The sequence below is a fragment of the Microcaecilia unicolor genome, chromosome 9 (genome assembly GCF_901765095.1).
Source record: "Microcaecilia unicolor chromosome 9, aMicUni1.1, whole genome shotgun sequence".
NCBI lineage: Eukaryota > Metazoa > Chordata > Amphibia > Gymnophiona > Siphonopidae > Microcaecilia > Microcaecilia unicolor.
In genome coordinates this window covers 162033894-162049246 of record NC_044039.1, presented here as the reverse complement: position 1 = coordinate 162049246, position 15353 = coordinate 162033894, and the positions used below count along the sequence as shown (strand labels likewise).

Here is a 15353-nt window from a genome sequence, read left to right as displayed (position 1 = left end):
AGTTCCATTTCAAGACTTGGTTTCCAAACATGTACAAACAGATAAATCTGCAGAATATTACTTTCTTCTTTAGGATATTACTAGTGCTGCTATAGCAATAATTGCATGGAAAAGGTGAGTATTTGGAAGATAGGCAAGGAATAAAATTGAAAGTCAGACATAAAAGACATGCAAAACATTGCAAGTAAATGTAAAGGGAACTGAAATGTACACCTGTTTATGGGCATCCATACTGTCTACACAGGAAATTTCTGTCATACGTACTACTCTCTAACTGTAATCCAGCACCAAACATTATTCTATAACAACAAATATGATTATAACTAGACAAACAATAAAGGTTTGATTTGCACACAGTATGTGGTTTGTCTTACCATAATCCACTATCAATTTCATAGACCCATACTTCGTCATTGGGCAAGTACACCTCGTTGTCTTCAATTGTCTAAAATAAAAAGACATGCTAGACAATCCATCTGTCCTTTAAAATCATTCAATACAGCAAATGACAGTGATTACCCTGCATACTGTCAATTATTTTAGCAGAAAGAGCATCAAGTCAGATATTTATTTTCAGACTTTCCTATCTAATCTTTACATTTTTTTAATTCTTTCACAGTCACATTTTGTTCACTAATAGGTGAAATGGACAACTATAGATTTCAGTTAGTACTTTTCCATATGATTGGGGAAGGTGGGTCTGAGCACTTCAATGAATGCCACCATGTTTTTTTTGAACTTTGAAAGAAATGCAGAGTAACTGTTCTATGCTCTGGAAAGGCTTGAAATAAATACAGCCAGCAATAAACAAGAATTTCCCCCCACACACAAAAACACACTTTTGTATTTTCATAATTTATAAAACCTAAAGCCTAATTAACCAAATATTTGACAACAGAATGAACAGGAAATCTTTTACACCCCATCTCTTGGATGACGTCAGCAAAGAATAGGCAATAATAGAGCACTTTACATTACTTTAATATTGGTCTCAGCATTCCTGTGTCTGCTGTAATACATTTTAAGACTTGAAAAGATACTGTCTCATGACAATGCAAACTTTGATATACTTCATAATATTATTTATTCTTTCACTCAGATAGCTTTAACCCCAGAGTTCAGAAGCCAAGAGCCTAAGGAAGGAATAGCAGGAAATCTCTTACCTGGCTATTACATCTCTCACACTAAACAAATTAAAAATAACTAAACAAAATCCTATTACTTATTTTGGAAATTGTTTTCTCAGCTGACACAGTGATCATGCTGTTTATTTCTGAGATTTGTTTTCTTACTGGGGGGGGGGGGGGGGTGGCAGAGGCGTAGCCAGACACCCAAGTTTGGGTGGGCCTGGACCCAAGGTGGGTGGGCCAGAACTCTACCTTGTCCTACAAGTGATTTGGTTTCTTCCTCTCGCCTGCATGCCATATGGTCTTTCAAACATCCCCTCTCCCCTGTATACCTTTTAAATAGCAGATTTTCACCGGCAGCAAACAGTTGTTGGGAGTTTTTGGCTGGTAGGGCTTGGGGTCCCTGCCAGCCACATTATAGGTGTGCTGCTACTTGGTGGGCCTGAACCTAAAGTTGGTGGGCCTGGGCCCACCCCAGCCCACCCTTGGCTACGCCACTGGTGTGTGTGTGTGTGTGTGGGGGGGGGGGGGGGTAATAGACTTTTGAAACAAAGAGAATGTTGGGTGTCAACTGGCTACATCACAGGAATTCAGTTCAAATGACAATCATAACTTTTTGGACTCAGCAACAATGCCCTTTGAAACTGGGAAGTATTTTTTTGGCATGTGAAGGGTAATTCTATAACAGTTTGTCTATTTTTAGGCACCAATAATAGGGCCTATTTGGAGTGTAGTCCATAAACAAAAGTATGTGCCTACTGTCCTTTATAGAATACTAGTGTAACAAGTCAAATATGCACCTATGTTTTAGGGAAAGGGGAAAACGGTACTTGATATACCACCTTTCTGAGGTTTTTTGCAACTACATTCAAAAGCGGTTTACATATATTCAGGTACTTATTTGTACCAGGGGCAATGGAGGGTTAAGTGACTTGCCCAGACAGAAGGAGCTGCAGTGGGATTGAACTCAGTTCCTCAGGATCAAAGTCCACTGCACTAACCACTAGGCTACTCCTCCACTCTTTTAAGCATGAGCACTTGCATCTGCCATACAGCTGGTGTACATGTATTGCACCTACATTGTAAATGCATTGGTAACAATTTTTGTTTTGTTTCCCCATGTCATTTGCAACATTGTTCGTTTTGTTTGGATAGTCTTAATTTTCGATTCAGGGGCAATGTCAGTAGGAATGCACCCTCTTTGCAAGAGTACACACCTTCTGCCAAAAGAGTGCACACGTGTGCACTATTTTGCTTGTGCGCACATTATCGTGAAAGAGTGCGTGTTCTCTCTGCAAACTGTATAGTATTTGCAAAGAGGGTGCATTGCAGGTTATCCAAAACTCTGTAGCATGGTTAGTATCTGGGCAGTCACGTTTTCTACATATTTCATCAATCTTGAAGGATTTCCACTGTCAGTGGAAATGAGAATTCAGTTCAAAATATTATTGCTAATTCATAAGGCTTTGAAGTTGGAATCTGAACATTATTTTGAGAACAATTCTTAAGATTTACCAACCATTTAGACCTTTGAGATTAGTTTATGCACAGATCTATTGGTTATTTCAGCATTACAAAAATTCATTTTGAAGAAACAAGGAAAAAACCTTTTTCAATTGCAGGTCCACAATTGTGGCACTCTTTGCCGGCACAGATTAGGTTGACGTCAGATACTATTCAAATTTAAAACATTGTTAAAAACACATTTGTTTGGTCTGGCATTTTAGACCTGAGAATTATGTGTACATTTTTCAGCAGTTCTGAAGGCTAATTTTCATGTGGAATGTTCTTTTTATTATTTTTAATATATCTATGTTTTTGATATTTTTTGTTCAAGATTGTGTATGTTTTCTTGTTATCCACATAGTTATATGCAGAATGTAAGTGAATATAACTATAATTAGCATAGAAAACAATACAAAATGGTAAAGCTTTATTTTTCTACATGCTTTTGCTTGTAAACAATATGTCATTGACACTTACATAAAAATAGCTATACTGGGTCAGATCAATGGTCCATGTAGCCCAGAATCCTGCTTCCAACAGTGGCCAATCCAGGTCACAAGTACCTATCAGAAACCAATTAGTAGCAACATTCCATGCTACCAATCCTAGGGCAAGCAGTGGCTTGCAATGACAGCCCATCCCTAGAAAGTATGTGCATAAATTACAGTATTGTACAATCTACATACATAGCTGTGTACCCCATCCATACTCCACTATATGAATGCTCACCAGCAAAGAGAAGGTACTTACTTGTAGCAGGTCTTCTCCGAGGACAGCAAGCTTTATATTCTCACAAGTGGGTGATGCCGACCTGCGTCGCTCCCGGTCTGTGACTTATAACAAGTATAAGTAGAGCTTTGTGAAGCATAAGACTCTCTCCACCCGCTCACTGCTCATTGCGCAAGTGCCTTCCCACCCGCTGTGAGAAAGCAGTCTCCTCAGTTTAATACTACAGCAAAAATAAATAAAAATAATAAAGGAGACAACGCCAAGGGGAGGTGGGAGGAATTGTGAGAACATAATGCCTGCTGTCCTCGGAGAACACCTGCTTACAGGTAAGTACCTTTGCTTTCTCCCAGGACAAGCAGACTTATTTATTCTTACAAGTGGGGAATCCCTAGCATCCAGGCTCACCAAAAACAACAAACATTGGTCAATTGAGCCTCACAATGGTGAGGACATAACACCAATTAACCTGAAACTACATACAATCTGAATGAGAGTGCAGCCTGGGCCTAAGAGGGTGCAGTTGGATTCTACACCCCAAACAGATTCTGCAACACTGTTTGCCAGAACCGACTGTCGTGTCAGGTATCCTGCTTAAGGTAGTAGTGTGATGTGAATGTGTGGACTGAAGACCATGTCACAGCCTTGCAAATTTCTTCAATGGAGGCTGACCTTGTGGGCTACTGACGTAGCCATGGCTCTGACATTATGAGCCGTGACATGACCCTCTAGGGCCAGCCAGTTAGAAGTGATGCGTTTCCCAATGGTGACCCCATCCTATTGGGATCAAAAGAAATAAAAAGCGAGGAGGACTGTCTGTGGGGCCTGGTCCGCTCCATGTAGTAGGCCAATGCTCTCTTGCAATCCAAAGTGTAGAACTGTGGATGGGCATGATGTCAGGGAAAGAATATTGGCAAGACAATCGACTGGTCCAGATGGAATTCCGGACACCACTTTTGGCAGAAGAACTTAGGGTGAGTGTGGAGGACTACTCTGTGGTGATGAAAATTAGTATAAGGTGCATGACCTACTAAGACCTGAAGCAATAGCCATCAAGAAAATGACCATCCAGGTCAAATACTTCAGATGGCAGCTGGCTGAGACAACGCTGAGATCCCATGACACTGGTGGAGGTTTCACAGGGGGCTTTGACAAAAGCAAACCTCCCATGAAGCGAACAACTAGAGGCTGTCCTGAGATGGGTTAACCTTCTACAAGTGGATGATAAGCATTAATTACACTATGGTGAACCCTTACAGAGTTAGTCTTGAGACCAGACTGATAGGTATAGAAGGTATTCAAGCAAGGTCTGTGTAGGGCAAGCAAGAGGATCTAGGGCCTTGCTCTCACACCAGAAGACAAACCTCCCCCATTTGAAAGAATAGCACCTCTTAGTGGAGTCTTTTCTGGAATTCAGTAAGAACCGGGAGACACCATCAAAAGACCCAAGGAAGTGAATTCTAGGCTCTCAACATCCAAGCTGTGAGAGCCAGAGACTGGAGGTTGGGATGCAGAAAGAGAACCCATGTTCTGTGTGATGAGGGTCAGAAAACACTCCAATCTCCACGGTTCTTCAGAGGATAACTCCAGAAGTAGAGGGAACAATATCTGCCACGGCCAGTATGGCGCAATCAGAATCATGGTTCCCACGGCCTTGCTTGAATTTCAACAAAATCTTCCCAACTAGAGATATGGGAGGATACGCATCCAGAAGGCCTGTCCCCCAAATGAAGAGGAAGACATCTGACACTAGTCTGTCTTGGGCCTAAAGCCTGGAACAGAACAGAGGGACCTTGTGGTTGATCTGAGTGGCACAAAGATCCACCAAGGGGGTGCCCCACGCTTGGAAGATCTTGCAGGTTATGCCCATACTGAGAGAACACTTGTGTGGCTGCATTACCTTGATCAGTCTGTCGGCCAGGGTATTGTTTTTTTCCCACCAGTTAAGTGGCTCGAAGGAACATGCCATGTTGGCAAGCCCAATGCCACATCTGGATGGCCTCCTGACACTGAGGGTGTGATACAGTGCCTCCCTGCTTGTTGGTGTAATACACTGCAACCTGATTGTCTGTTTGGTGAGCACAATTTGATGAGACAGCCAATCTCTGAAGCCTTTACAGCATTCCAAATCACAGGAGACTGATCTGAAGATTTGTTTCCTGGGTGGACCAAACACCTTGAGTGTGAAGCCCATCTACATGAGCCCCCCCCCCCCCCCCCCCCCATCCCAGGAGAAATGCATCCATTGCCAGCACCTTTTGTGTCTCAGAAATTTGGAATGGAAGTCCCAGAACCAAATTGGAACGAATGGTCCACCACTGAAGAGAGCATACAAGTTCTGGGGACACTTAGATGACATCTTCCAGGCTCTCTGTGGCTTGATACCATTGAGAAGACAGAGTCCATTGAGCTGATCTCATGTGAAGACATGTCATGGGTGTAATGTACACTGTGGAAGCCATGTGGCCCAACATCTCAACATCTGCCAAGCTGTGACCTGCTGAGAGGCTCGAAACCTTGGAAGTGAGTGCAACAAGACTATCTGCTCTCATCTCCAGAAGGTATGCATGAACTTTCTGTGAATCAAGCAGAGCTCCTATGAACTCTAATCGCTGGACAGGGTTGGAGATGGGACTTGGGTATTTTAAAATGAACTCTAGTAGCTCGAGCACCCAAATAGTCATGCGCATGGACTCCTGAGCACCATTCGAAGAGGTGCTGCTTTTACCAGCCAATTGTTGAGATACGGGAACACATGGACTCTCAGTCAGTGTAGCAATGCTGCACCTACAGCTAGACATTTGTTGAAGACCCTGTGAGCTGACCGAGACCAAACGGCAACACGTGGTACTGGCAGTGATGAGTTCCCAGCCAAACTCAAAGATAACATCTAGTGGTTTGGAAGTATCAGGATGTTGAGTATATGCATCCTTAAGTCCAGCGAGAATAGCAAGTTGTTTTCTGAATCATTGGGAGAAATGGTGACCAGGAAAACCACCCTGAATTTTTCACGCACTAGGAATTTGTTCAGGGCCCTTAGGTCTAGAATGGGACACATTCCCCCTGTTTTCTTTTGCACAAGGAAGTACCTGTAATAGAATTCCCGCCCTTCCTCCTCTGGTGGAACAGGCTCAACCCTAAGGCCTTCAGAAGGGCTAAGAGTTCCTCTGCAAGTATCTGCCTGTACAGAGAGCTGAATGAATGAGCTTGGTGGGCAATTTGGAGGTTTTAGATACCAACTGAGTGCATATCCGAGGCAGACTATTTGAAGAACCCACCAGTTGGAGGTTATAATGGGCCACCTTTCATGGAAAAATTTCAGCCTCCCCCTGACCAGCAGGTCATCTGGGACAGACACTTTTACTGTGGCTATGCTCTTCTGGAGCCAGTCAAAAGCTTGTCCCTTGCTTTGACTGGGGAGCAATAGGGCCTTTGGTTAACACTGTTGATGTGAATAAGCACGCTGGGATTGAACCTGAATACGCTGGTGAGCCAAAGGGTTGTACCTACGCCTCTGACAGTAATAGGTACTCCTCCTTGGCTTGCCAAAGGTCTCCTAGCTGAGGAGGTAGATGTAGAAGGCGCTCGGTGGGAGCAAAAAGAGATGGTATCAGTATGTTTTTTGATTTGGTTAGCAACCTCCTTAACCTTCTCTCCAAAAAGGTTGTCCCCCCTGGCATGGTACATCTGCCAACCTCTGCTGACAGAATGCTCCAAGTCAGAAACACGCAGCCATGAAAGTCTGCGCATTGCTATGAGCAGAGATCCTGGATGCCACATCAAAAGTATCCCTGGCCATGAACTTTCAACACGCCTTCTGCTGCTTGACCAGCTGGTGAAGTGACTCGGCTTGCTCTGGAGGGAGTGTCTCGGCCAGGACTGACAACTTGCGCACCGAGTTTCACAAGTAGATGCTCGTGAACAGCTGGTATGCTTGTATTTGGGAGATGAGCATTGAAGCCTAGTACATTTTCCTCCCAAAAGAATCCAGAGTTCTAGCTTCTCTACTTGGGTGTGCCAAGGTATAGTGCCTGGAACTCCTGGCTCTTTTGAGAGCGGATTCCACCACCATGGAATTGTGAGGCAACTGAAGCTTATCAAAATCAGGTGCACTGTGGATCCGATACTGGGTGTCGATCTTCTTGGGCATGACCGGGACCGACAGAGGAGACTCTCTGAAGTACCTCATGGAGAGGGACAGTCCCAGTCTCCCTAGGAGATGTGTAGTCCAGGACCTCGAACATCTTGGCCCTGGGCTCGTCCTCCACTTCCAAAGGAAATGGAATGGCATCAGTCATTTCTTTAACAAAAGATGGGAATGAAAGGCTCTCCAGGGGAGACTTTCTCCTTTCAGGTGGAAGGGAGGGTTCAGAGGGAATTCCATGACTCATCCAAGGAAAAGTACCTTGGATCCTCCTCTGAATCCTATGAGCGCTCCTCTTCGGTGTCAGACAATACCTTCTGATGGGAGTGTCGAGACCGAACCTGCCTCGATGTAGAGGAACCATGTCATTGAGAACGGCATCGAGAAGTCGGTTCCCACCTTGACTCTGGCAGAGCTTCTTCCATCAACGTTGAGGGAGTGCTGGCTTGGGTGCAGTCGACACCAGAGCCACAAGCTGTGTCGGAGGCCACGCCTCAGGCTGAGAGCCAAGCAGGGCCACAATGATAGGCAGGGTAGGCGCAAGCAGCCCTGATGCCAATCACATCATTGCATTAGTCCATCCAGCAGCTCAGGGAACAAGGCCCGGATGCGCTCATCGAGGACCAACACCAGGAAAAGCTGGGGTGCCAGTTCAGACGCAGGTTGAGGAACTGACGGGGTCGATGCAGGGCTGGGTCTTGGCTGCTGGGAGTGGTGCATCAGCACCGCCTGTATGGAGTGGGAGTGGTCCTCCCAGCATCGAGGCTTCTTGGGTGCTGAATCCTTCGACGCCCTGGAGCTCCCAGCACCATGTGTCGAGGGTGATCAATGACAATGCTTCTTGACCTTCGCCCGAAGCATGTCACTGAGACTCCTAGGTGCTGACAAGAACATCGCATCCACATGCCACCTCGGGGTTGGGTCCAACGATGGACAATCCCGGGGGCCCTGCAGGCCTCAAGGCAGGTGGAGACCCACTCAATGCTTCACTGCTCCCAGTGGCTAAGGGTCTAGCAGCAGCTATGCTTACCAATGCTCCCAAAGCCAGTGCGATGCTCATCGATGCCAATGCCTCCGGACTTGGCTCCAAAAATGCTCTCTCGTTGAGCCTCTCAGGAAACCTGGGTCCTCCTCTTCATGTGAAAACAGAAAACACAGTTAGTGGGGTTATGGTCTGGCCCAAGACACCAAGAATGGGTGTCCATCACAGAGATCGTCCGATTGCACCAGGTACAGTGCTTAAAGCCACTGGGAACCTTCGTGGACATGGAAGAAAAAATTTCTCAGCTAAATTAAACAAAGCGATGGTGCCTTAAAAAGGGGTAAGGCATGGAAAAAAATGAAGGGAAAAATCGCTATGCAGACTGGGAATCCATGTGTTCCCGTATCTCGACATTTGGCTGGTAAACAGCACCAAGTCAAAGCCTAAAAGCGGCCAAATGATGACGAAAAAGGAAACTTAAAACTGGGCAAAATAAACTAAAAAATGTTAAGGGAAAGACAAAAAAGGAGGTTCCACACCTGGGAACACAATTTAAAGACGAAAAAAATTGCCAAATGGCACAAAAAAGGTCTTTAGGACCGAGCAATGTGTGGAGACAGTATAAAACATGCCCTCTCCTCACTGCGGTAGAAAAAGAACTGAGGAGACTGTGTTCTCATAGTGGGTGGGAAGGCACTCGCGCATGTGCAGTGGAGTGTGTCTCGCACTTCACAAAGCTCTACTACTTGTTATAAGTCCCAGACCGGACGACGTTGGTTGGCATCATCCACTTGTGAGAATAAATAAGCCTGCTTGACTTTGGAGAAAATGCACGCCATCAAATATTGGTGGATACTCACAGCATAGCGTGTAGCTGGAAAAAAAGCAATTACGTACGTACTTGCCACCTAAATCTAGGTGGCTTCTTATAGAAATACTCCCATAATAACTTCAGTTTGAGTCTTTAACCTGATAATACTATTTTATTCTAAACTTTTCTGGTTTAGGGTACCTACAATCTTAAAAATAATACAGAAATATCTCAGATTAGAAGATAGGAATTCTAAGCAATTAATTTTTGTTTCATTGAATTAACAACTGTGTCTAACCAATAATGTTACTTAGAATCAAGCTACATATTCTATATAATGCAAAATCTAAAAAAAAATGCTAATATTTTGGAACAAAAATGTGTGCACACACACGTATTTTGGTAGAGGAGGGTCAGAAGGCATAGAATGAAACTGAAGGCCCTATTTCTCCACTGGCTTGATGAAATGTCCACTCCGGAAGGTAATTCGGCTATTCTAAGCCATTTTCTTTTTAAATATGATTTAGAATGCTGCCCCATAATACAAGTTCCAATGCCAAGTCCTACACATTAATGTTCATTCACATTAATGTTCATTGTGACCTTGTGAATCCTGGTGGTTGAATCATATTCTGCATAACACTGTGCAATAAAATTTAAATGCACAGTACCATTTATCAAAGTGGTGTTTTAATCACAGCTAGACAGAATCTTTAAAAAAAAAATTGTAATAGGTATATGACATACGTGGTAAAAGGCCGGCTATACAAGGAGTAGGATGAGATACCAAGCAACAGGCTAAAGGAATAGAGAGCAGGTAATGGATCCCCCTACTCGTAAACTGAGGAAAGAATATTATTTGCTCATAGACAAGTCTTCCTATAATCAGTAAGGACTTGCTACCTTACATCAGAAGACACCAGTTCTAGACTAAGCTAAGCTAACCATTGCAAATTAACCTCACTTTTTATTTGTGTTCTTTCTGTCTTTATCACACAATACATCACAGAATAATAATTACTGAGAATACATGCACAGAACAGGTAAATGACATTCATTTCACTGGCTACCTGTTATTAAATATATAAAGTAAAATATATAAAGTGGGGTAAAAAGTTATTTAGAAAACACAGGTGCCAAATCAATGGTTTTGTTTTGCTTTTTTGCTCCTTGTTTCTTGATAATGTTATTCTTTTGTTTTTTTTCACTGTTTTATTTTTTTGTTAATTATTTTGCCTCTTTTCCTTTAAATATTTCTTTGCTTTACCTTTTCTTCTCCTTTCCTGAAGGAGTCCCTTCTCATCCTTTTCAGCGCCCTCTCTTCCCTCCTAATTTCTTCCTCTCTCCCCAATTGTGCTCCTCTGTAGCCTAGCTCAAGGGTTCTGCTAGCTACAGAACTCTGCAACTTCCTCTTTCTGATTTGAGCCCTGCCAGTAACAGCTGCTACAACTCCAGTTCACTTACCTAGATGCCATATCTTAAGCTCCCCAGCTCAGGCCCCACTAGCATCTTTTCCATTAAGTACCAGCTACCAAATTATAAGCACCTGGGCAACCTGGAATCTTATATACATTAAGCATATCTGACATATGTATTGTAATATGCAGGGTTCCTCACTGTCACAAAGAACACTGTAGTAACACAGGATATAACAAGTGCTCAACATGATTTCAGTAAACGACGCTCGAAAATTAAACACAGCTGTAGTACAATGAACGTAATATGAACAGAAATTGGGTAGAGGTAAGAATATACCATTTAAAATGTAATAAATAGAAATGTTTGATTGAGACAACCTTCTATTAAGCATGTAAAATTTGTTTTTCTTTAAAACAACTTGCTGTCTCTACTGTGCAAATGAATTATCATGCTGACTTTTTTAAAGTAGCTTTATAAAGCAATTTTAATGACCTCTCTAAAAGTCAGATTCAAGTGAATGATTTTTGCGAAATGTAATTTAAATACTGCTTGCCAAGGAATGAATCATATTTGTAATTAAGTTTTAACCTTGAAAAACTGGCAGTGCTCATGTGCAAAAAGGGACGATGTATTCAAAACATACCAGTAGCTAAAACTGGATAAATGAGTTTTTAAATTTAAACTTCATTTAAATCTACACAATCAAATTTGAATAGGTTAATATGCTTCCCTATAGCAGTATATAACACTGTATACACAAGTTAATTGATCCTGGACAGAGCTTTTGTTTTGGTGCTGCATTCTACCCCCACTGTGCTCATCTAGAACTGTAAGTCCCTGGAGAGAGCCTAGTTAGGACTTAGAAGCTACTGGGGATGGTACACATCATCCCTAATGTACACATCCTTCAAAGTAACAGAAAATAATTTGTTTTACTGAACTTCATTTACCTATAACAAGTGTTCCCTGAAGACACTTCACCAGTCACCCAAGTGGGTTGCATGACTACATTCAGTAACAAATGGAGAGAATCTGCAGTTTTCCTTGATTTCATTCATTTAGCTTTGACCCGGGAGGGGGGAGAAATCTGAAGGGGAGACGGGTGGTTTTCTGTGACAACTGATGAACTATCTTTAGAACGACTGTTACAACTTTCACTTTCTTGGATGAGACAAGCATACCATGTCACACAAGTGGGACTCTCAAGTTAAGGATCATCTTCAACAGAAAAGGGAGAAAAAAGGAACCACCTATTTCTATTTTATTCTTCTAAAAAGACAACCAAGCATTATTAAATAGGTCCAAGTAGGATAGAATGGGTTTCTATCCCTTAAAGAGACTACGGGGGCAGCCCAAAATTACTATCCTGGCTGTAAATGGAGTCTAGATAATAATTGGAAAGGGAAACACAGATAGTTTTATAAACGGAGAGGAGCTGAAGTGCTTGATCACCTTGACATGACTAACATGTTGAGTAAATAGGTAGGTGATTCGCCTATACAACTCCACCTCAGAAAGTGACCCTGGTGGTCACTACTGAAGGTCTCAGACTGGACCTCTGCAGGCTGGCACGGTACTGCCCTTAGACAGAAAAAGCAGAGCTCACCTTCAGATGAAACACCATTGGACAATGCAGAACTTCGTGTGCCTCCAATTTTCAGAGCCATGCATCAAAGACTCAAACTAACGCATTGCAGGTACTTTCCATAAATGGCAGAAGCAAAGCTTGCCTTCAGTTGAGACTGCATTAGAAAGTGCAGAACCTCCTAAGCCTCCAATTTTCAGAGTCATGAATCAAAAACTCACACTGATGCATTGCAGCTTCCACTTAAAGGAGCCAGAGTGGGAAGCAAGTCTATAGGGTTAGGAGCCCTCAACTCGGGTTAGTGGTGGAAGGGGAATGAGACTTCTCTCATCTTCTACGACTAGCCTCATACTGAGCAGCCAAAGAGACTGAGGGCCCTTTTTTGTGTGGTTTGGCCACCAGTAGTTTTTTTTTTTTTTTTGTTCTGTGGCTCCATGGTCCCTCTTTGGAACCTTTGAAGTCATCTTTGAGCCTCTCAAGTTAGCTTCCTTAGCAAGGAAGGCTCAAAGCCTATTTTTAGGCAAACATTTTTATGCAAATATCACAATTAGAGTTGTTGTGGATAACAACTGTAGCAAACTTTTGTTTGAACTTGGAACAGGAATTTGAAGCTTGTGTCTTTCTTCTCAGACATGACATGACACAAATGTCCTTTATAGGTGACAGCAGACAGCTTAGACAAATCAGGCTGTGTGTCTGCAGTGAAATAAAAAAAAACCACTTACAGGCTAAACAAAAAAGAAATTAAAGTTATGGAAGATTTGCTGTTTCATACTGATCAAAGTCACATGACCCTCGTATGAATCAGTGAACCATTCAACACCAGGCGATCTTTTAATTGGATTAATTAGATATGAGCAAAGTACATCTTCACTTTTTGAGTACCTTACTCATCACAAGCTTTACTGATTAGTTATCATAATTACACAATTGCCAATTAGTATGACAATCAGAATCAGAAGTGAGAGCAGAATATTGTCAAGCCTTGAACCTGGGTGAAAAAATCCTTTCCCAAACTCCATCTACCTCCCAATCAAGCAGTTTCCTTTGCTAGTGACAGTTGCTCATATAGCTACTAGGGGAACCAACTTTCAAAATATTATGTAGTAGTGGATTTTGGAATATATGATAAGCCAGAGAAAGTGGTCATCCTGAAATATTATTGGAGTACAATGTTTTTCAGGAAGAATGAAAATACTTTTTTTTTTTTATACAAAACTGTAGGTCTCTTCCTTCAAATGTGGGAAAAGTGCTACCAAAAAGGAGCAGTTGCAGCAGTGCTACTATATTTAAATCTGTTGTTAGGTGGTGAGTGAAATCTTATGGTCCAGAAACTGCTTCATAATGCAATGGATTGAGGGAAATAAACAGCATGGAACACAGAGCTAAACCCAAATATCAGAGAAAATATGTCTTTATTCAAATGTACTTACTTCTGCAAAGGTTGTAAAATGATATATTTTATGCTATACATCTACCAAAGGCATTTCAACCTAGTCAAGATTCAGGCTTGTCAACTTTAAGTAATGTTGGAAGGATACTTCTCCTTGTAGCATTCATTTCATATACCTTCAAGGTTTTATTCATAGGTGCACAGGACTCTTGTTCAGATAGCTTCAGAAGGGACCTATATGATCTTAAAATAAGCTCAGGTAATGACATTTCTGAATGAACAGGGATGGCCACAGGGGGAAGCAGAGGAATGCAGGGCCATGTGCAGATACTCATTGCTGACTCTCATTTGCAAAATTCAAAAGAGGCTGAACAACTGGGCAGAATAGCAGGACCAGGCGCAAAAAACACAGTCACTCAATGATAGGGCCAGCCCTGTCCTACCAATAAAAGATTTTATAATCTTCAAAGAATCCAGTTTTCTATGTGGCTATATCACCTCTACAACTGTATTTCATACTAAAGACAAAGGGGGCCTTTACTAAAGTGTGTTAAGCAGTTAAATGTGTGAATGAACTGAACACTGCCACACGACTAACTTAAGAGTTAACACCAGGGCTGTGAAGTTGGAAGCAATTTTGGGTGGAATCGAAGTCGATAAAAATGTACCGACTGACTCCAGATTCAAAATAAAAACTTGTATTATAATATATGGTAAATGCATCATCATTTTATACATACATATACATATACAATATATATATATATACACATGTACATGATGGATCTATATAAATATATATCTATATAGGTTATATTTACCAGTACTTTAGTTCCAGAACAAAAAATTTAAACCGTAATATAAGTAGGAGTCGGAGTTGGAGTCAGACAGTAGAAAAATACAGGCATCGGAGTCAAAGGTTTCTTGTACTGACTCCACAGACCTAATTAACACAGGAGCTTGACATTTGGGGCTAGATTCCATATATGGCGCCTAAAAAACTCTATTCTATAAGCCATGTTTAAAGTTAGGCACAGTTGATAGAATAGTGTTTGTCTGGGAATCGCACCTAATTTTAGGCACAGCCATGTGCACCAACTGAAATGTCGTGCATAATTTAGGCGCGGATCCTCTTTATTCTATAATTACATGCGTAAATTCTAGGAATGCTCCCGCACCACTCATGACCCTCCCATTTCCATACCCCCTTTTAGGACTCGTGCCTAAGTTATGAGCATACATTTCAATTAAAGCTACTTAGTGCAAATAATTGTTTAACTTATTTATCGGTGATAATTAGCTCATTAATCAATTAAATTGAGCATGAACCCAAATTTGAAAGTGCAATTTTTAGAACTAAATGAAGAGGTAGATATAATAGGCACCTCAGAGACCTGGTGGAAAAAAGACAATCAATGGGACATCTTGTTAGCATTATATCGCAATGATAAGTACAGCGCTGCGTACGTCTAGTAGCGCTATAGAAATGATAAGTAGTAGTAGTAAGTGGATCAAATTGGAGGGGGGATTGTGCTATATGTTAAAGAGGGAATTGAGTCAAACAAAACAAATATTCTATATGAAACAGATAGCAGTGTGGAATCCTTGTGGATAGAAATTCCATGTGTGAAGGGAAAGAGTATAGTGGTAGGGCTGTACT

At 42.0% G+C, this 15353-nt stretch overlaps 1 protein-coding gene across 3 annotated transcripts in view; it reads right to left on the bottom strand.

Moving 5' to 3' along the window:
- KLHDC1 (kelch domain containing 1) overlaps nt 1-15353 on the bottom strand; it is a 245909-nt gene that overhangs the window by 224000 nt on the left and 6556 nt on the right. For all 3 annotated transcript variants that reach the window (XM_030214325.1, XM_030214326.1, XM_030214327.1), the window contains exon 2: nt 375-445. In XM_030214325.1, coding sequence (XP_030070185.1) covers nt 375-445 — 71 coding nt within the window. The remainder of the gene's footprint in view (nt 1-374; nt 446-15353) is intronic.